This window comes from Malaclemys terrapin, chromosome 1 (assembly GCF_027887155.1).
Source record: "Malaclemys terrapin pileata isolate rMalTer1 chromosome 1, rMalTer1.hap1, whole genome shotgun sequence".
Classification (NCBI taxonomy): Eukaryota; Metazoa; Chordata; order Testudines; family Emydidae; genus Malaclemys; species Malaclemys terrapin.
The window spans coordinates 6875268-6897628 of NC_071505.1; the positions used below are offsets into that span (position 1 = coordinate 6875268).

The window sequence follows — 22361 nt, forward strand, 5'->3', positions numbered from 1 at the left end:
GATTCCGTTTCATGATATGGAAAGGGACACCTCCTGTCACCTGAACGTTGGGTTTCTCATCATCATCTTGCTGTATCTCCATCTGGAGTTAATAGCATTGTGGCTCCTGTTTTCTTTTGCCATCTCTCTTCTTGGGTAGCTCTGACCATCATCTTCATTTCATCAGCTCTAAGTCTCCCTTCCTGGGAGTTGTTTCTCTACTGACTTACCTTCTCCTGCATGGTTCCATGGCACACCTCTCATTCACACTTTTGCCCTATCTACCAATCTTAGGGTTTTTACACAGCCACCCAGCTGTAGTACCTGGGCGCCTTCTATGTAAAACCGATCAGCAATAGCAAAGTCCCTATTTGACCTTCATGGAGTCTCAGCCTCTTCCCCCTTTTACCAAATAAACAGTCTGCCTGCGGTAGGGTATGCTGTTGGTGGATTGGTGGTGTGTTAGTTAGCTTTTGGGGTGGGGTGGGATAGGTGTCAGCATTGTGAATGTCATTCCTGTTACAGGGGACGGGCTTAGCCAACGCTTCTTTTTGCTGCTCGGGCACACTTCTGTCTCCCCATCGCTGTTGGACAGACTGGTCTCGTCTCACCCATGGAACTCCTACTGATGTCAACAAAAAGCAGAGGGTCCACACTGAGGATGGGAAAGGAGAAGTTTGCCCCTAGTCCAGCACCCTCGGAGAGCAGAGCCACGGTCTGCTTTGCTGTTATGCTGCTCTCTGCGTTCTCTCTGACTCAGCGTGCAACTAGCTGACATCTTATCAGCCGCTAATGGTCCAATGCGCTGAACATTCATCTCCTGGAGCCATTCGGAATGAATTTGCTCTGAGTGTCTCTGTCCTCCCCCGTACCTCTCAGGCATCATTTGCCCTATTTTCTCTATTCTGGCTTGTGCACTAGGCTGTTGATTTGGGGATAAAGTACTCACAGAAAGGCCAGGATCTCCTTTCTCTCCTTTCACACCAGCTGGACCATTTTCTCCCTGTTAAAAACACTCAGGTAATTACAGAGGTTCAGCAGATTAGGCAGTAAATGCCTCCAACAGTAAATGCATCCTGAATAGAAAAAGATGCTAAAGAAAGAGGGGGAGGGACCACAAGGTTCAAATACAGTGTTTTCCCGTAAATTTAAGAGACACCAGAAAATAGTTCAGTAAACTGAAATTGCCAGATTCATCCCAATGCAGGAGAGGAGGGGATACATTAGGGGGGCTGGTTAAGTCTCCCTGATTCCGTGGACTGATCTGCACTTGCCCCAGCCTCCAAAGAAGCTAGAGCAGCCCAGGGGCTGCTCTAACATATGCCGTTTGCATATGGTCCCTAAGGGACCATAGTCCAAATGAGAATCTGCTTTGCACTGATGGTCCCCTCCCAGCTGCCTGAATGGACCTCCTACCCCCGATGTGCCCCCAGCTTTATTCCAGATCTCCTCATGCCAGGTGAATTCCCAGCTACAGACAAATTCTGGCTCTGTGGCATTATCTGCGTGGAGCAAAAGTTCTGGGTTGGGGAGAGAATCTGGCCTCAAAACTGAGCTACTTTACACTCCTGTAATTCAAATGCCAGATAGACGATTGCACCAGCTTTCTGGTGGCATTGTAGTTACAACCCTGGGAACACAGCGCCACCACCCTCAAGGGAAACAACAAGCAGGATGGATGATTTCTCTACTCAGTGCAGACAACTGTCCTGCAAAAGTCGCTCTGAGCCATTTCCAACCAAATTTGTTGATTAAAAATTGCTACGGTAAAAAAAAGCCCACACGGCACAGGGCGAATTGTCCGAACGAGAGCCGCGATGGCCATTTTTCTGAATCTGTGACCACCTAACGGGGGCGAAAGCACTGGAACAAATTGCATCAGCCTCAAAGGCTAAACCTGTTAGGGGGCAGAACTGCCATGGCGACTCACTGCCGCAGCAAAACAGTGAGTCAGGGAAGTCGACCCTGCGGCAGATAAAACCTCGGCCAGAAATATGACTCGGTAGCAAAGATCTACAGCTGGCCAAGAAGAGAGTATAAAGAGAGGGTGATTTCAGAATCGATCAGCCTTCGGCCAGTCAGTCCTTGTGCTCTGCCACCCGTACCCAATTCCTGGCCAGACTAATAGGCGTGAATGATTTACGCTGCTTGTCTCTTGCCTTGTTTTGCCTTCCGTCTGGCTAACTTCGTTACTGGAGTATGGGCAATTTTATGCATTTGACTTGCTTGCAGAATAACATAAAACCCTTCAGTTCTTGCATCTGCTGCTTTTTTTTTAGGTTGCCTGGCCTAGACGTAATTTCCCTCTCGCTAGCAATGCAAACAGAGAGAGCCAAGTCGGTCAAAAACGGGAGACTAAAGTTAGCTGATTCCATATTCAGACCTCTAAATAAGTGGCCCGGTTTTCCATAGTGAGAGCAATCAGTAGCTTGCGGGCAAATCAGACCACTTGTTTAGAGGCAAAAACACAGGCTCAGAATCCTAACTTTAGGCTCCCATTTTTTAAAGTCTTTTTCAGCTAGACTAGCTGGGTGAAATGAACTCTGCCTAGCTAGCTAGTCAAGTGCTCTCTAGAACCCTCAGAGGATGCAGGATCGCATTATTGAATTGGACTGCGCAACCCTCTCCAGTCAATTAAAAGGCGGAGGCTGTCAAGGAGGGTGGGCCCCAAATATGGTGTTTCCCCAAGAAGTGTTACAAACATCGTTGGCAAATGCCTAAAACAGACAGACAGTCTAGCCAGGATTGTGCCGCAGAGCCCGGATCACTGACCCTGAGGGGGTGTCTGCACTGGAGCTGCTGGCAGTGATGGAGCTCGCGTGCTGACAAGGGACGTATGCCTGCAGCGGTGAGAACGATGGGGCAGGCTGGCCACTTGAGTATGCACCTAGGATTTCAGACGGGATCCGATTCGGGTTGGCCAGCCCTGCCTGCTGCTCGCGCCACAGCAGCTACACTGTTATTTTCAGCGCACTAGCTTGATTACATATGTCTAGGTGAGCTGGAAATTACGTCTTCCAGTGTAGACACACCCTGAGAATGCCGGCACTCTGGGCCAACACGCTGTCTGTACACAGAGCAGTGACATTCCACAAGGCCGGCAAATCAAAACCGAAGTCGACAGCCTTCACCCAAGAACGATACTAACAAACGCTGCTCCCAGAGCTCAGCTGAGAGTTGGCCTGACCCTCTGTGTATCGAAGCCAGTGGACGCCTTCCTGCGGAGTTCAGTGAGAGTCGGATCAGACTCATTATTATGGCAGAGCATGGGACTGAATCCAGATGTCCTGAACCTCAGTCCAGTGGCCTTTTATCATTCATTATTTGTATTACTGAAGTACCTAGGAGCCCCAGTAACGGACCAGGGCCACCATTCTGCTAGGCATGTACAAACACAGAACAAAAAAAATGTTCCCTCCCCATAACCACGCCCCCCCCCCACCACACAGCTTCAGCTTCGTTTTCTAAGCTACCTGAACAGTTCTCAGTACTCACCTTCTCTCCTTTGTTGCCAGGAATACCCGCAGAACCCCTGAGGCAGAGCTGAGGTCTTCCTCTTCTACCTCTTGCACCCTAAAAAATATAGCAAAAAGGACCATTGTATTCTAAGTGATTGGCCAACTTCCACAGATGCCTTTGAATTCATTCTATATTTCTGGGTGTGTGTGTCCCCCAATCCTATTCTCAGCATAGCAAGACTTCAGACATCAAAGGCAACTTGGGGCAAACATCTGGAGTTCAGGTGTTGCCCAAATACTTCCCCTTCCACCAAACGTTTATGCTTCAGCCCCAGTACCTGCCTCATCCCCTGCAAATAAGAACCCCAGGGAACAGTAAACCGAGCAGCTCTTTAGAGTTTCCTCTGAGTCATCCCAGCAGAAGGGTGAGCTTTGCTTCTTCTGAGCCCTCCAACAGCCAAGGATGTCAGCCCCTATACCCATGACTCGCAAGCAATCAGCCATTGCCCCCCTCACCTCTTGGGAGCACCCCCCCAGCGGACAGCTCCCCCTAACCCTGTCCTTGGGGGTTCTCCATGGAGGACCCAATTCCTGTCCTCCATCCAGTGTGGCCCAGGACCAACCTCTTGCTTTCTTTTCCAAGTGAGGCTGCTAAGAGTTTGTTGAGTCCTGTCTCTGTTGGGAAAGGTCACCTGCTTTCACACACACAGGCAGCAGTCCCCCCACTAATTTAAGAACCACCGTCTCGGCGGGAGGAAGAGGGCTCCTGGGGCTTTGACGGCTGCAGCTCCCTCCCACGCGGGCATCTGGAGGGCCTCTGTGCTGTTCCTGAGGCCTTTATCTTTTAATTTAGGGGAAACACAGGGAGCAGCGTGGGTGGGGAAGGCAGCGTCTCATGTGCGCTTTAATCAGTGCCAAAGCTGGCATCAATAATGATCTCTTACACAGCTTTTTCGGTGTGTGTCACTTGTACTGCTAATAGAAAAGATCCGGCCTGTTTAAACATACATGAGGGTATCTCTTGCTTTCAGTTCCTTCCACTCTCTCGGCTGCTTTTAAATAGTTTTCATCTCCAGGGACGGCAGAGAAAAGGAACAGGGCAGAAGTGCTGGAAGCTCCCACACCCCGCACCCCAACCCCCTGCCCCAGCCCTGAGCCCCCTCCTGCACCCAAACTCCCTCCCAGAGCCCACACCCCCTCCAACACCCCAACCCCCTACCCCAGCCTGGTGAAAGTGAGTGAGGGTGGGGGAGAGCGAGCGACGGAGGGAGGGCGGGTGGAGTGAGTGGGTTGGGGCCTTGGAGAAGGGCAGGGGCAGGGAAACGGCCTTGGGGAAGAGGCGGGGCAAGTGTGTTTGGGTTTGTGCGATTAGACAGTTGGCATCCCTAACTCCTCTACAGAAGAAGCCAAGCGCCGCACTCTTGCGAAGCAGCGCTGGGTACCATGGTGGGCTGCATCAGAAGCAATGGAGGGGATTCTGGGCCGCGCATTCTTCACGAAGGCGCAGGAATTAGAGATGGAAGATGTTATATGATGAGCGGAACTGAAGGTAGAGGGCCAAGTATCAGGAGGGGCCCAATTTAGGGTTGCACCAGTGGCCCAGCAAGCCAAGCCAAGCCAAGCCAGTTTCCTTACACAGAAATGATAGAATCTAAGCACGTAACACTGGCCACGCCGCAGGCGTCACAAAGATCTCTTTCCCATGGCTTGGCCTGCCTGCCACGTCGCTTTTTGCTAATGAAACAGAAAACATTGGTCATCTGATTCACCCCCCCATCCTCCAAACACAGCTCTCTGAGGCCTGCTACAAGACAGGCCTGTACTAAGAGCAGCTGCTCACCCAGGCCCCTGATCCTGCAACTCATTGGGTGTGTGGGCAGACACCAGTCTCAATGTGAGTGCCAGGGTCTACCCATATACAGCCAGTTCCAGGATCAGGGCCCGGGCTTTCTGCAGCGAGATCTCCGCAGAATGTTTGGCACACAAAATGATGCTGATGAAGCCTCACCGATGGAAAGAGAAGAAGACAAGGAGATAGTGAAACAGCGTGTAATACCATAGAGGTGCTCCGGACATGGGTGCAACCGCTGCTGGAACGCTGTGTCCAGTTCTGGTGTCCACAATTCAAGATGGAGGCTGATAAATTGGAGAGGGTCCAGCGAAGTGCCAGTAAAATGATTAAAGGATTGGAAAACCTGCCTTATGGTGATAGATTCAAGGAGCTTAACAAAGAGAAGGTTAGGGTGTGACATGATTACAGCCTTTAACGACCTACATGGGGAACAAATATTTAATAGGCTCTTCGATCTAGCAGAAAAAGGTGTAGCACTGTGCCTGGATGTTGAAGCTAGACAAATTCAGACTGGAAATAAGGTGCAAGTTTATAACCGTGAGGGTAATTAACCACTTGTAGAAGTGGTTGTGGTGGATTCTCTATCCCTGCACACTTTTAAATCAAGATCTGCTGTAGTTCAAACAGTAGTTAACTCAGGGAAGTCCTATGGCCTGTGTTATACAGGAGGTCAGACTAGATGATCACAACAGTCCCTCCTGGCTTTATAATCTGTGAATTCCTATGGAAGCACAAAGCATGGAACGACAGTACAAACACACTGACATTTACTACTTGACATCAACCCCTGTCCAGAATTCGTGGGAGCAGGATCTGACCCAGTGTTTCCAATGACTATGTATCTATGCATGCTGCACAGAACTACCGCAATGACGCTAAATTTCAATGCAGGTGACTGCTCTAATGGCTCTGGGGCAGAGGAGGTTTTCCCATGCAAAGGGACCAGAAATCTTCACAAGGTTTGAGCATTGGCCTGCTAAACCCAGGGTTGTGAGTTCAATCCTTGAGGGGGCCACTTAGGGTTCTGGGGCAAAAATCAGTACTTGGTCCTGCTAGTGAAGGCAGGGGGTTGGACTCAATGACCTTTCAAGGTTCCTTCCAGTTCTAACATCTCAATATATTATTATTTTATTAGGTTCTCCTGCTAGAACTCCCAGGGAAGCATCTTCTCAGGAGGGAGGAATTGAGAGCTGGCAGGAGGCAAGGCCTCCCAACTCCACAGATCCAGGGGATCCCTGAGGAAAGGGAACCCCACAATTCATGGCAGCAGGAACAGGCCTGTCAGAGTTGGCTCCCATGCCACGTTGCTCTGCTGTCCATTTCCCCATGCAGCATGGCTCCTTTGTAGCAGCTGGGGAGAGCATCCTACGGGAGGTAAAGCTGCTTTGGGAATCTTTAAATCCAGACAGGACAGCCAGGTGGAAATCCATGGGGCTGAATAAAAGTTCCGGCCTGTGTGTATAGCCAAGCCCATTGTGCTACCTTCTCTTGTGCTCAGCCAAGCCCTGGGACACTCCTTCTGCATGGAGCAGTGCTGCTTTCTTCCCTTGCATGCCCTGAAGGGAGTTGAGCCTGAGTGAGGTCCCCTGTACCTGCGTAAGCTGAAGGGACAATCTGGGACACCAGGCTCAAATTCTGGAACCTCTCTAAACCATGTGGGGCCATGCACTGGTGTAACAGAGAGCAAGACCTGGCCCTGTGAACATGCCAAAGCTAACTGCATGCCTCCTAGTGCAGAAAAAAAGTTCTAATGAACATTAGGATAGCACCACTGGACAAGTGTTACTCCCAATGTAAACTCCTCTTCTCAGGGTTTTAGAACTTGGATGGGAACCTTGATCTGGGCTGGATCTTCAGTGATAAAACGGAGTGTGGATTTTAACTAAGGAGAGCAAAAAAGGAAGTTACGCCTCATAAGCCAGATGACTCCAAATGTGCTTCCTACTGGGACACTGGGGTCGGTTTCTGGATCGCGCTCTTCCATAGTGGTTTGATGTTTGCTACAGTAAGGGACGATATAGGCCCATCTTTTGTACTAAAGATACTTCAAGAAATGAGGGCCTGTTACTTTGTTTGAGCTTCTGCATCCCGGAGTTTATTTAGTCTAGATTAGGCCCTTCTTTTATAGTATCTCCAAGTACATAATTAAGCTATTAAACCTGACAATTACCATAATGAATGCAAGCTAGAATTAGTTGTGTTCACTGCATTTGCCCTTATCTAGTTGTCTCCTCTCTAGGGTCATGATCCCCCACTGCCCTGCACCTTGCGTCAGCATCTACACACCTGTGCCAAAGTGGGCGTAAAGCACGACCAGCATTTTATACCTCACTCACTTTGTACAGATGTAAATGATGACACATGGTGCAGGGCAGTGGAAAAATCAGACTGCAGATCCATGCACTAAAGACATATTCACTGCCTTCATGTGGTCCAAGATTGGGGTCCAGTGAAAGCCAGGAGAGGACAATCCTGTGACTAATTATTGCTCATTTCAAACAGTGGATTTGGAAGCACTGTTTGCATCCCAAGCTCAAATAGAAGCCAAGGAGAACTTGGGGTGTAATGTCAGTTGTTCCATTCAGTCGTTTGGCCAAATTTTGAACCACTTGGAAACGACATGTCCTAGATTAATGAAGGAAATGGAACTCTTGAGGTCCAAGCTCAGTTTGACGCTGATGTAATAAGCCCAACGCTGCTCTGTGTTCCGCTTTTCTGTCTGTCTACTTTGGGTCATCCCAGGAAATGGGGTTTGAATGACTTCCACAGGAGAATCTCTATTGTTTGTATAGCACAGATGTTATAGAATTGTATCAGTCATACCAGCTCTGCACATCAAATTCTCCGCATCTCTTGACATGATGATATTTGCTACATGATACTTTATTCCTCCTCCCTCCCGCCCCCTGCAACTGGCTGGCTGATGGTGAGAGAGTCTTAAGTACTTGGGTAATGCCACATAATGGTTAAAAGTAAAAACATTGCGTCTTTGCCCCCTCCTCCCCCAATGTGGTGTTTTCCTGAAGCACAGACACAACTTACCTTTCCTCCAGGAGGTATTTACAGAATCAATTCACCCATCTGTGATGTTGTGTGATGAAACAGGACTATTTATACCATTGATATTACCACTGTTATATAATTTATAACCATAAATCTTGTACGAAGTGTATCATGTAAGGTGTCAATGGAAAAGTTACAGTCTATCGAGTATGATTATCCTGGTTAAATCCATGTATCATCTTTATAGTGGACATTATGACTTTTGGCTATGGAAACCTGTGCTGTATTCCTGGGAGACACCCACCAGATGGATGTACATCAGGGATAGACACCTATGTATTGATGGTCCATCAAGGACACTCAGCTCTCACAATGACCATTGAAGAAACTCATCCCACACAGTAGGTCTTCCTGCAGATGCCTCAGAGAGCAAGGAGCCAATGACTATTTCCCTATGATCCAACAAACCCTGTAAGGACATGTGATATGCTCATGTGACCCTAGACTCCATCTTGGGCCAGTAATTTTCCACACACACAGTGGCTGTGGGCTTTGTTTGGGATAGTCAATTTCCATGCACATGGCAGAGGATATAAAAGACCCCTGAGATATCTCCATTTTGCCTCTTTTCCTGCTCTAATTCTCTGGACTGTGGATTTACAAAAAATGGAGCATCTTGAACTATGGATCGAGGACCTTCCAATCTTTTGGAAGTTACCAGAGACACCTTACAAGCCCGCAAGCTATTCCATCCCTGCTACAAACCTGAAAGGCTTTGCAATCATTTGTATGTATATGATCTGTTAACCGTTTATAACCCGCTTCTTTTCTTTTACTATTAAAATCTTTAGTTAGTTTACTAAAGATTGACTGGGAGCGTGATATTTGGGTAAGATCTGGGATTCATATTAACCTGGGGATGTGTGTCTGATCCTTTGGGATTAGAAAGAACCTCACATCTGGTGAAATAGGTTTTCAATAACCTCTCGCTATATTAGATTGGGTTGCCTGGATGGGAGCCAAGGACTGGAGTGCCTTGTTTGGCTTCTGGTTAATCGGTGTGGTGCTGCAGAAGCTCTTTTGTTACTGGTTTGGTGAATCTAAGTATAGAGTAAACCACCAGCTCTGGGGAGTGTCTCTCCTATTTCATGCCATCTGCCCCGAGTGTGACATTTTCAGTGGGGCCCATCCCGGGCATCCGGTCACACCACCATTGATGTGCAATAGGCAGCCACCTCTGGTGTGAAACATGACACACTACAGGGGACTGGACTAGATGACCTCTCAAGGTCCCTTCCAGTCCAACGATTCTAGGATTCTATGAGCCCTCACCTATTCATTGATAGTGATTTTTAAATGCCTGTTTACAGATTAATTTATGGGAAATGGTTGGCCTTTCAGACATTTACCTCTTCTAAGCATTTCTCGTGTTCTCAATTCTTTTGACATTCATTTACTTTTATCGCCTAGCTGAAGGCTGAAACTCAGCCTTTCCCCACAGCACAGTCGAGAGGTATGTTTTTATTTTTAGTCCTGTTTCATTGGCAGATTTCTTGCTTATTTAATAAATGATGCTCGTGGGTTGCTGATTAGCATTAATCTACTGTATCCTCTGCTGTATTATGCTTGCATGCACTCTTCATTATCATAAAATCTGGGGGCAGGACATTCACATTCCTCAATAGCATTAGCATGTCTCGTTTCCAAGTCTTTTTGTTATATTTCAAAAGGGGCCCAGCGTGTCTTGCGTGCAAAGACACATCTTAAAGATGACCCACAAATAGAGCTTTAAAGCATCCAACTACTTCAGAAATATAGGCACCAAATACCCCAAATGTCTAGGGTTGTCGGGGCACATTCACTGCGCTAGCAGCTTAAAATTTACCACGCTTTCCTTTCTTATTTAGGTGCCCTGGAAACTTTTCAACATAGACAGAAAAAGGATGGGAGAACGGGCGTGTTGTTATCCCCATTTTATACATGGGGAACTGATGCACAGAGAGGTTAAGTGACTTGTCCATGATCTGTGTCCATGATCACAGAACAAGGTGGTGGCACAGCCGGGATCAGAACTCCGATCTCCTTCAGCTAGAGGTCTTAGTCCTTTATCTCTGCGGAGGCGCGTCCTGCTCACCTTGAAGAGTTAAAAGAACAAGAGCAGCAGCAAAGCCTGCAGATAAGAACTGCTCTGAGTTCACGTTCCCACGTTGAGCAAGCTTTGAGACACCTCTAGCCCACGCCACCCCTCAGGGCTTTCTTTTGTTCTAAACGTGCTTTCGCCAGGTGGCTCTGTGTAGCAAGTCCACTGAAGCCCAATGGGACTGGAGGACCAGGCACAGGGTCTGTCATGCCCACCTACAGTTCGCAACTTTCCTCTTGCTTAAGTACCGTTTCCAAGCAGTATCTAGCTGGCCCCCCATTGCCATAGTGACGGGCAGTATTTATCCTCACAACATCCCTGCAAGGCTGCCCATACCCGTATTGTACAGATGGGGAACAGAGGCTAAGTGACTTGTCCAAGGTCACACAGTGAGTCTGTGGCAGAGCAGGAAGTCTCCCACATTCCAGGCTAGCACTATAACCAGGGGTCTGTCCTTCCTCTTGCTGAGTCAGTAGCCCGCAGGGGGGATCCTTGAAGAGGTTTACACGTGTGAGCTTTTTGTGGAGAGTTTTGCTTCAACTGGTTATTTCCCTCACACCACCGATTTTAAATCTTGCCTCTTGGGTTACAATATGCCCCAGAGACTATTGGTGAGGGCCAAACTTTGTCATCTGCCACGTACCAACCACGCTGTCTGTGGAGAAGGCCATGGTTAGAGCTGGCTATGTCGCTTATTGTTGTCAGTTAGGTGCCTGTGTGCTGTCCCAGCCCTGCGCAGATAGTTGGTTTGGAAGACCTCGATCATACTACCCAGAAAGAATGACCACTGGCACAGTTCGGTGACAAAGGCACTCGGCCAGGTTTATTGCCCTCATGACACAGTACTAGTGCCCTGGCTCCAAGGTTACAGGGACGCTAACACACGAGTGTCCAGTGGCAAGGAACGGCTCAGTCAGCAGCGGGAATTTCTGCTGTCCCCAAGGCCGCACAAAGGGTTAAGGCGAGACACCCCAATATTTATAGACTGAGATAAACAACTCAGACCATCTTACTTATTTCATGACATCTGCTTATTACCTCCCCTTGTATCATGCTCCAGGTGTCTCTGGCACAACTTCATTACCTATTCATTACCTCTAGCAGACCCTCTTATCTGGCACTGGCCAGGATGTCGCTGGACTAAGCTTTTGGGGTGTGTTCTTGCACATACCCAGTATCTGTCACTTCCTAGGAGTGCCTGTGTTTTAGTCACACTGGCAATGCTTTTGCAAAGGTCATATAGTGAACTTGTAAACATCTGCTTTAATATATGGCCTGACTTTGGTCCACAGCCTCTTGTGCAGGCCTCAGATCTTGCACCAGGCCCCGTGCTCCAGGCTCTCTCTTTCTCCTACAGTTACAGACTCTTAAAAGCCAAAGCCAGTGGGGTATATGGATGCTCAGCTCCCCTGAAAAGCAAGCTGCAAGTGACCGGCCTTGGGTTTCAGGCTGCACTCAGCCCGCTACCTCACACCCCTCTAGACAGTCGCCGGAGCTGTGTGAATTCTGCAGAGCATCTAATGCAATCTGCCCAGAATGTCTTACCTGTGGTCCTGGGTCCCCCTGTGGTCCTTGAGATCCAGGTGGTCCAGCCACACCAATCTTCCCCGGCAATCCAACCTGCCCTTTAAATCCGCCCAAGCCAGGAACTCCCTTGGCCCCCTGAGAATTCCAAACAGAGAGTGGGTCAGAGACTTCCCTTCAAATACGAACGAGGATAGACGTGCCCCCCGGAAGATGGAGGTTTGCAAAGGCCTACCCAACATGCTTTCAGTGGGGTTACTGGCAGTGGGACATATATTAACCCTTTACATCTGGTTGTCCTATTAATAATGCAGTGAAATGATTTTAATGTGTGGGGGGGTGCCCTTTGCCAACATAGACGCAGTGCTTAGTTCATCCAGCCACTCACTACCGGCTCCAGCTTTTTTGCCGTCCAAGCGGCGGGAAAAAGAGAACCCAATCGAGCTGCGCCGAAGTGCTGCTGAGGAGCAAGACAGCAAGTGAAGGGCCCGCCGCCGAATTGCCACCGATCCGGAGCGGGCCGATTTTGCTGCCACTGAAGTGCCGCCGCCGCCCGATCCGGACGTGACGCCCCGACAAGGGACTCATCGCCGCCCCTTTCCATTGGCTGCCGCAGGCACTTGCTTCCTTCGCTGGTGCCTGGGGCCGGCCCTGCATTCACTACAGAGTTACGTCTCTGTGCCGGGCCCTCTGCTGCAATGTTGAAACAGCAGGACAAACACATTTGCGTCGGATTACACTCCCAGAGTAACCTTGTTATCTCAGAGAAACTCTACCCAAAGAGCCCCCCTGTGCTAAGAGACGAATGAGGCTGGGAAAATTTTTCCTGGCAATACCCATTTCCATTCCCCTTTCAATGCCAGGTGCAGGTGGATACAGCCTCTGCTAAGGAACAGTGTTGACGGTCTTGGCATCTGAACTCTTCTATTTACCCAGAGAATAGTGACTAACCATCGAGGTACTCACCTGGCCCCCATCACGGAGCACCTCGCAGATGTACCGATCCTCACAACTCCCCTCCCCCCCTGCGAGGTAGGGCAGTGCTTTTATCCCCATTGTACAGACGGAGAACTGAGGTGCAATGTAGATTAAGTGACTCACCCAAGGTCATGCAGGGAGTCTATGCTGGAGCCAGAATTTAAACCCAGGTCTTGGGAGTCCAAGTCCTGTGCCCTTTCCACTAGATCATCCTGCCGGCCAGGGCCTGGCCTGCCAACATGCTTCAACACTCCGGTGTGCCCATCTGTTGGGCTGAGAGGGTTGTTCAGACTCCCTGGCCCACCCAATCCCCAACCTTTCTGAAGAGGCTGCCACCAAACGTGCCGATTGTGACAGTGATGGCCACACCCTGTGGCACCGTCACTACTTTGTGACATGGACGCCATCCATCTGCTGGGCTCTAAAGTGAGATGCCCAACTCATTTCACACGTGCTACCCAACCCCCCCTGGAAGGTAACATGTTTCTCACTCCCTCTGGACCTGGGCTGGATGAGTCAGCAAACCCAAAGGCTCAGTTACTAATACTTGAGCCATTAAATGCACACTAACGTGAACTCATGAGAATTCTCCTGAAGTTGCTCCGAGGAGAGAGAAGAACTTGAAGGAGGTGGAGGGGAAGACCTCAGTGACTCAGCCAAGCTGGATTTCTAATTCATGCAGCTGTTTCTTTTGAACACTAAAGATAGAAGCCCATCCATCTAAAGCAAGGCAGAGTCCCATTAAACTATTCTGAAGGGAGAGTCAGCTCCTTCCCTCCCCCTCCCCAACCGCTCCAAAGCAAAGCTCTCTTGGGGAATGAGATGGAATGTGAGTCAGTCGGGTCGCTGAGTGGTGGAGGATCAAGATGGAAGCCCCCCCCGACATGATTGATGCAACGCATTCCCCCTGCCCAACAGAGCCTGTTTTCCCATTTAGCACAAGTGACCCCCGGTGACTCTCAGTTTAATTGTATCTCAGGCGCTGACTTGCATAAGCTCGTGCGTGGCCGCAATACAAAGTAGGCGCTCACAAGAGTGGGTGGCAGGCTGGCTAGCCACAAGGCTAGAACTTCTAAAGCAAACTAGCAAGAAGAAAGTACAAAACTCTTCTTCTCTTTCTTCTTTTATAGGATCCCATGGTCTAGCTAGTCCAGATCCAGGGTCCATCCACTCCAGAATCCCATCTCCAACCGGGTCCAAACAGATGCTTCAGAGGAAAGTGCAAGAAACCCACAGCATGAAGAAGCGGGGTAATCTGCTCCCGGTGAAGATGTCCTCCTAATCCCTAGCAGAGATTGCACTGAGCCCTGATGCACTGAAGGGTTATCTCCCTTTCCAAATTTTTTAGCATTAACCATTAAAACTCTGGATATTTTTGCTATCTATATCGAGGTCCAACTTCCTCTGCCTCTTGGCAACGCTTTGGCCTCAACAGCTTCCTGCGGCAATGAGTTCCACAACTCAATTACACATTGCTTCCTTTGATCAGTTTTGAATTTGCCACTTCCAATTTAACTGCATGTCTCCTTGTCCTGGGAGAAAAGAAGCTCTCGATCTACTGTCTCTATCCCCTTCATTCTTTCACATAACTTTATCATGTCCCCTCTTATTTATCTCCTCTCCCAAGTAAACTATTCTCTCTCTTTCTCTCTTATCCTGCTCCCTTCATCTCTTCTCCCCTCCCTGTAGCTTTCTATCCTTCTCCATTTCCCCTCACTAGTTAGTAGCAGACAGGCAGGTATGCTGCATTAATTGTGTCGCTAATACATCTGCAATTCCGATGGCTGGAATTTTAAGTGCTGAATTTGTCCATAGCCTGGATTTCCAAGTTAACACCCCCCCGACCCCGCAACATACTTGAGTTTTGCAAAGCCTTGATAATGACACCATTTAGAAATACTATTTAAGGCTAAGAAGAGAAACAGCCAGCATGAATTCTCCTTCAGATAAATTTCCACCACACATCATAATGCGCCAATTAGCTTGTGATAAGAATAGAGCGTGTGCAATTCAATTCAAAGGCATTTTTTTTTAATATGAGAAAATCTGTAAAGGTGAACAGAAAAGCTGTTTTGATGTCAAAAACTCTTTAGGATACAAAAGCAGCAATAACCTAGATATTGGTGTAGTCTGCAAGTGCAGAGAATGAATGAATGGCTCCAGTGACTGGCTGTGGGAAATACAATAGAGCTGGTTGGAAAATTTGCATCACACCACTTTCCCTTCAGAAAATGTCATTTCAACAAAACCAAATTATTTTTTATTTTTGCAAAATTGTGTCAGGGAATGAGCAACAGGGAATGGATCACTTGATGGTTGCCTGTTCTGTCCATTCCCTCTGGGGCACCTGGCATTGGCCACGTTAGAGGACAAGATACTGGGCTAGATGGACCTTTGGTCTGACCCAGTATGGTCGTTCTTATGTTTTTATGTTCTTATGTAATTTTGACAAAATTGCATTTAGAAAAAAAAATTGGAAAAAACATTTAGAAAGTGTCAAAACATCCCTTTTCAACCTTTTTGCAACTAATCTTTCACTTTTTCATTTCAAAATGACTTTTCATTTGAAACTTAATTGTATACAAGACCAAGGAAAAGGGCTGAAAGTTAAACGAAATGTTTCGATTGACCCGTACTGAATTGTTTTCTGGAATTTCAGTTAAAAAAAAAAAAAAAATCAAAATTTTGGCTTTTTTTCCTGATTTGGGACCATTTCGAAAAAAACACCTCAAGTTTCATGGGGCAGGGAATCTGTTTGCTAACCTGCTCTAATATACATCCTTTCAGCACTAAGCCACAGACCGTGATAATACCGACTTTCAAGCTGCAGCCATGCAATGACTGATTTAATGACCGACATGAAATGAATTGGTAGGTCTCAGTGTTATTCCAACTAGACAGTTGTCCATGTCCTCGAACCTCCCCCCCCCACCAATGGGCATTAGTAGAGAGTCTCTGTGGAGAAGCCAAGGACTGAATGTGCCAAGAGCCTGAACTTCCTTTTCATCCCTAGAGGTGGCGCTAGAGGACAGCACCATTAGTGGTGGTGGGATAAAAAGGGGTCATCAAGCATGTACACTTGGCACCTTTCACCATCACTAAATTCACACACGATCGTGCACACACCATTATTAATGAGAAATTACAAACGCAGTGATAAAACAATATAGCCGAGAAAAAGGATCCCCTGGCACAGCACTGCCAGCCCCAAGCATTCACAAAACATGAGTCAGGACCCCCGAAAAACAACAGATTGGCTTAAAAATCATGAGGCTTTAAAAATAACGCCTTTTGGGTTTGCTTTACTTGCTTTCTGGGGTTTGAGCCTGTAGGTTTCACGTTTTCAAGCTTTTCTTCTCCACCACAGAGGGCAGAAGCTTAGCCTTGGTTCTTTAAATGAAAGTTGAGATTCTAAGGTAATCACGTGACTCTGGGAGCTGGGGCTTTAAGAAAAAAATACCATATATATGGCAAGATGACTCAGGATAAGTCATTAGAGTTGGCAACATCTGACATTATCCTCTAAGGGTACATCTACACTACAGGGGGGAGTCGATTTAAGATACGCAAATTCAGCTACGTGAATAGCGTAGCTGAATTCGACGTATCGCAGCCGACTTACCCCATTGTGAGGACGGCGGCAAAATCGACTTCTGCGGCTTTCTGTCGGCGGCGCTTACTCCCACCTCCGCTGTTGGAGTAAGAGCGCCGATTCGGGGATCGATTTTCGCGTCCCGACGGGACGCGATAAATCGATCCCCGAGAGGTCGATTTCTACCCGCCGATTCAGGCGGGTAGTGTAGACCTAGCCTAAGTAACTGCTAAGGAGTGTGGGGAGAAGCAGCCACAGTGTGCATGGAGGGAAGAGTAGTTTGGGAGGAGAGCCAAGAAGGTTGGTGGGAGGGGAGCTAAGCAGTGAGGGTGTGGAAATCAAGGCGCATGTTAGAATTGGAAAGGTGGGGGGGGTTGGAGGAAGCAGTAGCACAAGCAGGCCAAGGGAGCATATGGGTTTAAATTGGCCATGAATAAATTTTGGCTGAAATTGAGAGGAAGGTTTCTAACCATCAGAGGAGTGAGGTTTTGAAAGCCTTCCAGTAGGAGTAGTGGGGACAAGAAGCCTAACTCATTTTCAGATGGAGCTTGGTAAGTTTATGAACTTCATAGAATCATAGAAATGTTGACCCCGAGAAGTCATCAAATCCAGCCCCCCGCATTGAGGCAGGACCAAGTAACCCTAGACCATCCCTAACAGGTACTTGTCCAACCCGTTCTTAAAAAACTCCAATGATGGGGATTCCACAGCCTCCCTTGGAAGCCTGTCTAACTTAGTTAGACAGATTTTCCTACTATCTAACCTAAATCTCCCTTGCTGCAGATTAAGCCCATTACATCTTGTCCTACCCTCAGTGCCCATGGAGAACAATTGATCCCCATCCTCTTTATAACAGCCCTTAACATATTGGAAGATGGTTTCTACTAGAATCATAGAATATTAGGGTTGGAAGAGACCTCAGGAGGTCATCTAGTCCAACCCCCTGCTCAAAGCAGGACCAATCCCCAACTAAATCATCCCAGCCAGGGCTTTGTCAACCTCTAAGGATGGAGATTCCACCACCTCCCTAGATAACCCATTCCAATGCTTCAACACCCTCCTAGTGAAATAGTGTTTCCTAATATCCAACCTAGACCTCCCCCACTGCAACTTGAGACCATTGCTCCTTGTTCTGTCATCTGCCACCACTGAGAACAGCTGAGCTCCATCCTCTTTGGAACCCCCCTTCAGGTAGTTGAAGGCTATCAAATCCCCGCTCACTCTTCTCTTCTGCAGACTAAATACCCCCAGTTCCCTCAGCCTCTCTTCATAAGTCATGTGCCCCAGCCCCCTAATCATTTTTGTTGCCCTACGCTGGACTCTTTCCAATTTGTTCACATCCCTTCTGTAGCGGGGGGACCAAAACTGGACACAATACTCCAGATGTGGCCTCACGAGTGCCAAATAGAGGGGAATAATCACTTCCCTTGATCTGCTGGCAATGCTCCTACTAATACAGCCCAATATGCTGTTGGCCTTCTTGGCAACAAGGGCACACTGCTGACTCATATCCAACTTCTTGTCCTCTGTAATCCCCAGGTCCTTTTCTGCAGAACTGCTGCTTAGCTAGTCGGTCCCCAGCCTGTATAGGTGCATGGGATTCTTCCGTCCTAAGTGCAGGACTCTGCACTTCTCCTTGTTGAACCTCATCGGATTTCTTTTGGCGCAATCCTCCAATTTGTCTAGGTCACTCTGGACCCAGTCCCTACCCTCCAGCGTATCTACCTCTCCCCCCAGCTTAGTGTCATCAGCGAACTTGCTGAGGGTGCAATCCATCCCATCATCCAGATCATTAATAAAGGATCATTATTAAAGGATAAGCAACTGCCAAATCTAACCATTCTATTATGACTTATTTCTAAAATATTTAAACTTTAGCTCACATTCATAGCCCGAAAAATCTCATATTCATTAACTGCTGCTGGCATCAATGGAAGCAGGTTTGGACCCCAAATTACCATTGCAATAGAGACAGACCCCGGGTGCACCAACGTGGCTACCTATGATAGCAGGGTACTGGAGATGATGACCCAGGAGGTCCCTTCCAATTATGTTCCTATGGAGCAGCACTGCAGAGCAGGTGGATGGTGGGAACTGGACCAACCAGCAGGCAGACAGCTTGGGAGGCAGGAGGGGGTATAGCAGAGAGATGGGCAGGTGAGGATCACATACAATGGCTGCACAGGATGGGTAGATGGTGGGGAGGAGCAGAAGCGGCATGTGGGATAGGACAAGAGGAGAGGCCAATGAGTAGAAGGGGAACAGGCATCTGAGGGGAGGTCAGGAGACATCTGGAGGTGCATCGAGGTGAACAGATTTGAATGAAAGCTTTCCAAGTCTTTCCCCACTTGAGAACTTTGGCTGAGAGGGCCTGGACCTCTTAAAAACATCCCCATTGTTACAACTGATGCAAATATTTGTGCAGAGGATGTTTCTTTCAAGCTAGTCCAGGGAGCTGCATGGTTGGGAAGCATTTCCCTCCCCTTCCCTGCTCTGCTCACAGAACCTGGACCTCGAGTCCCGGCACAAAGAATGAAATAACAAATAAAAACGACACCCCTGCTGTAATTGACGAGCCTTCAGTATGAGCTGGCACAGCAGTGTAGATCATACCTCCTCACTTACACAGTGTCAGCGCCTTATTTACCTCTTACAGCCATGCATCTGCAGAATGCAGTGGACCTGATTCTTCAGGGGCTTAAACCAGTGGAAGTCAGGAGTGACTCCAGGGAGCAATTTAAATTAAATTGAATTAAATTGGTACGAGTGAAAGGAGAATCAGGCCCAGTATGTTGGATGTAAAGAGTCTACATTGTGTGTATTTCAGTCCTTTAAGATCAATTTGCGATTCTACAAAAATGGCCTGGGGTGTATACACCACACCAGGGCTTCCACTCGAAGGCCTAGCCTACACATAGATTTTGTACCAGTACAACTATGTTGGTTAGGGGTGCAATTTTTTACCAAAACATCCCCTAGCGTGGACACAGTTATACCAGCATGAAGGTATCTTATACCAATATAGTCTCCTTTCTGCATAGGAACGGCTATTTATGCCTTTATGCTGCTATAACTGCATCCGCACTAGGGGATTTGTACCACTTTAACTATACCGAGATAGATAAAGCAGTAGACCAGCCCCAAGGGTTAAATGCATTGCCACAGAGTGAACTTAAGGAGACATCTCCCAAGTCCAAGCTTAATGCTTAAGACAGGTGACACTTGTCCTCTGGAAAGGGTACATGCGATTTAGCAAGTGTATAATTTCGTTAACTCAACATGATGGATGGTTCATTCAAAACATGGCCTCTCGGTATTCTTTTGAGAGTACTAACCTTTTCTCCTTTCTCCCCAGAAACTCCCGTGGGGCCATCTGCACCTGACATTCCTCGCTCACCCTGGGGATAGACAAGAGAAAAATCAAAGCCAATGCATAACCGTGTCATTTTCCAAGCGAGCTGTAGTTCAGTGACAAGTGCACATGCTGTTTGAAATGGGCCCTAGTACCGCTCAACGCAGGAAAGAACTCATTAGATGTCAACTTAGAGACTAACAAATTTATTTGGGCATAAGCTTTCGGGGGCTAAAATCCACTTCATTAGATGCATGGAGTGGAAAATACAGTAGGAAGATATACACTACAAAAGTGATTTTTTCCCTCCTGCTGATAATAGTCCATTTTAATTGATTTGTCTCGTTAGAGTTGTCAAGGCAATCCCCATCTTTTCATGTTCTATATGTATATATATATATCTTGCTACTGTATTTTCCACTGCATGCATCTGATGAAGTGGGTTTTAGCCCATGAAAGCTTATGCCCAAATAAATGTGTTAGTCTCTAAGGTGCCACAAGGACTCCTCGTTCTTTTTGCTGATACAGACTAACACGGCTACCACTCTGAAACCTGTCATTAGATGTCATGCTCGCTAGGTTCCCTAAGATGGCAGATCTATTTTGGGAGAGTAAAAAATAAAGCATGGTGGGTTGTTAGCAACAAAACTCGAGGTCCCTGGTTTTCCTTATCAAACAAGCCAACCTCTCACACATGCACAACATCCCACCCAGGTGCTAGGCTGTCACAGAGTCAGATATGTTGTCATGGCACCCTATTGAATCTGTGTGTTGCAGTTCGCGTTTACTAGAATTTGGTTAGCTCAGCAGAAATCCTGATGAGTAACATGCCGTGTCTGCCTGACTGTCTGTCTGACTCCCTCTGCGACCCCTCTGGCTGGGTGTATCGCTGGCGGCAGACACGTTGGCAAGTTACCAGCTTTGGTTTGACACAATGAGGGTCTGGTTCGATGCCGTTCAAGTCAATGGAAAGAATCTCATTGACTTCAATGGGCTCCGGATCAGGCCCTGAGCGAGTGCTCAGAGCAAGCCAACTAATGCGTTGGCTGGCAAAGCTTGACACCTGCCCTCCCCTCCCCGACCAGCCATGGAGGTGAGAAAAGAGAACGAAAATCAAGAACCAAACCCCGAGCTCGTTGACAGATATTCAGCATTCAGCTTTTGCTGTTCAAAAAGACACCCTCCCCACCCCTGCAGTGTTCACTAGGCAGAGGTGCTGGAACAATTTGTATAGTGGGGGTGCTGGGAGCCATTGAACCAAACTGCAAACCCTGTACAGGATGGAAACAACTTCAAGCCAGGGGGTGCGGGAGCACCTATGTCACTAGGCCTGGTCAACTGACCAAAATTTGCAGCCATTTAACTATATTTGGTAACAAACTGAATTTAAGCTAAAACCAGCCAGTCTGAAACTGATTTAAGTACGTCCACACATGAGCTTGCGCTGATTTAACTGCATTCGTTTAGAAGCAGATTGTGTGAAATCAGTGCCATTTCTGTCCCTAGACAAGCCCACGGAGAGGGACATGGGCATTGGGTAATTAAACTTCAAACACCTGTAATGCTCTCACAAAGCTTCCATCTGAGAGAGAAGAGGGGCTTTCCTACTCACCTTTGGCCCAAGTAGTCCATCTGACCCTGGTATCCCTGGTTTTCCAGGGCTACCAATCTCACCCTGCATGTGGAACAAGATATTGGAAATGTAAGCAGGTTGGGAACACAAGGCACCGATTAGAAAGATGATGGGGTGGTTAATGCATGTGAAAATCAGACACAATGGAGAGTATTGCATAGGCGTGGTTAAACCTCCTCCAAACTGGTGAGTGGATCAGCTGCCAATAGAATGGGCCATGGAATGTGACGTCTGCTCTCAGACCTACGGGTAGCTTCTCCGGGATGGGTCTGAGACAGGTTGCCAGGACATTATAACGGCATCTGTCATGGCCCAATGCTGGGCCTGACCTGCGGATAACTAGGAGAACCTCATTGTCCTGGGCTGTCATGGGCACACACTGCACCTACGCTAGATCTCCTTTAAACTAATGTTAAAAGGAGGAAGAACAATAAAAAGTCCTCACCTTTATTCCATCTGCACCAGGGCTACCCATCCGCCCGGGAAAACCACGTAAGCCCTTGGAGAGAAATGACAACTAGCTGGTAAAGATAAGTAGGACAAAGCACAGTGATATCCACCCCTGTGCAAAGGGCCAGCACTAACTCATGCCTGGCTTAACAGGGTCTTTCTACAGAGTTGTGTAAACACTGCACTGCTCTCTTCTTCACCTGCCATCTACCTACCTAGCAGAGTGGTCCACTTGCCATTTTCTACAATCATTCAGGTCAACCAGTTTTTATATTTGCTGCACCATCTTCCCCTCTGCCCCTGAGAATAGCCAAAGCACTCATTATTTCTGTGATGATGCCTGTTTCTTACCTTAGATCCTTTCCGTCCAAGGTCTCCATTTATACCAGGATCACCTTTC

General features: G+C 47.8%; 1 protein-coding gene across 1 annotated transcript in view; it reads right to left on the reverse strand.

Moving 5' to 3' along the window:
• Positions 1-22361, reverse strand: part of LOC128830375 (collagen alpha-1(VII) chain-like) — a 43323-nt gene extending 20962 nt beyond the window's left edge. The window contains exons 1-7 of the mRNA XM_054016197.1: positions 22313-22361; positions 21957-22010; positions 21491-21553; positions 19862-19924; positions 11978-12094; positions 3475-3552; positions 929-982 (exon numbers count right to left, since the gene is read on the reverse strand). Of these exons, the coding sequence (XP_053872172.1) occupies positions 929-982; positions 3475-3552; positions 11978-12094; positions 19862-19924; positions 21491-21553; positions 21957-21986 (405 nt within the window). The 5' untranslated portion in view covers positions 21987-22010; positions 22313-22361. The remainder of the gene's footprint in view (positions 1-928; positions 983-3474; positions 3553-11977; positions 12095-19861; positions 19925-21490; positions 21554-21956; positions 22011-22312) is intronic.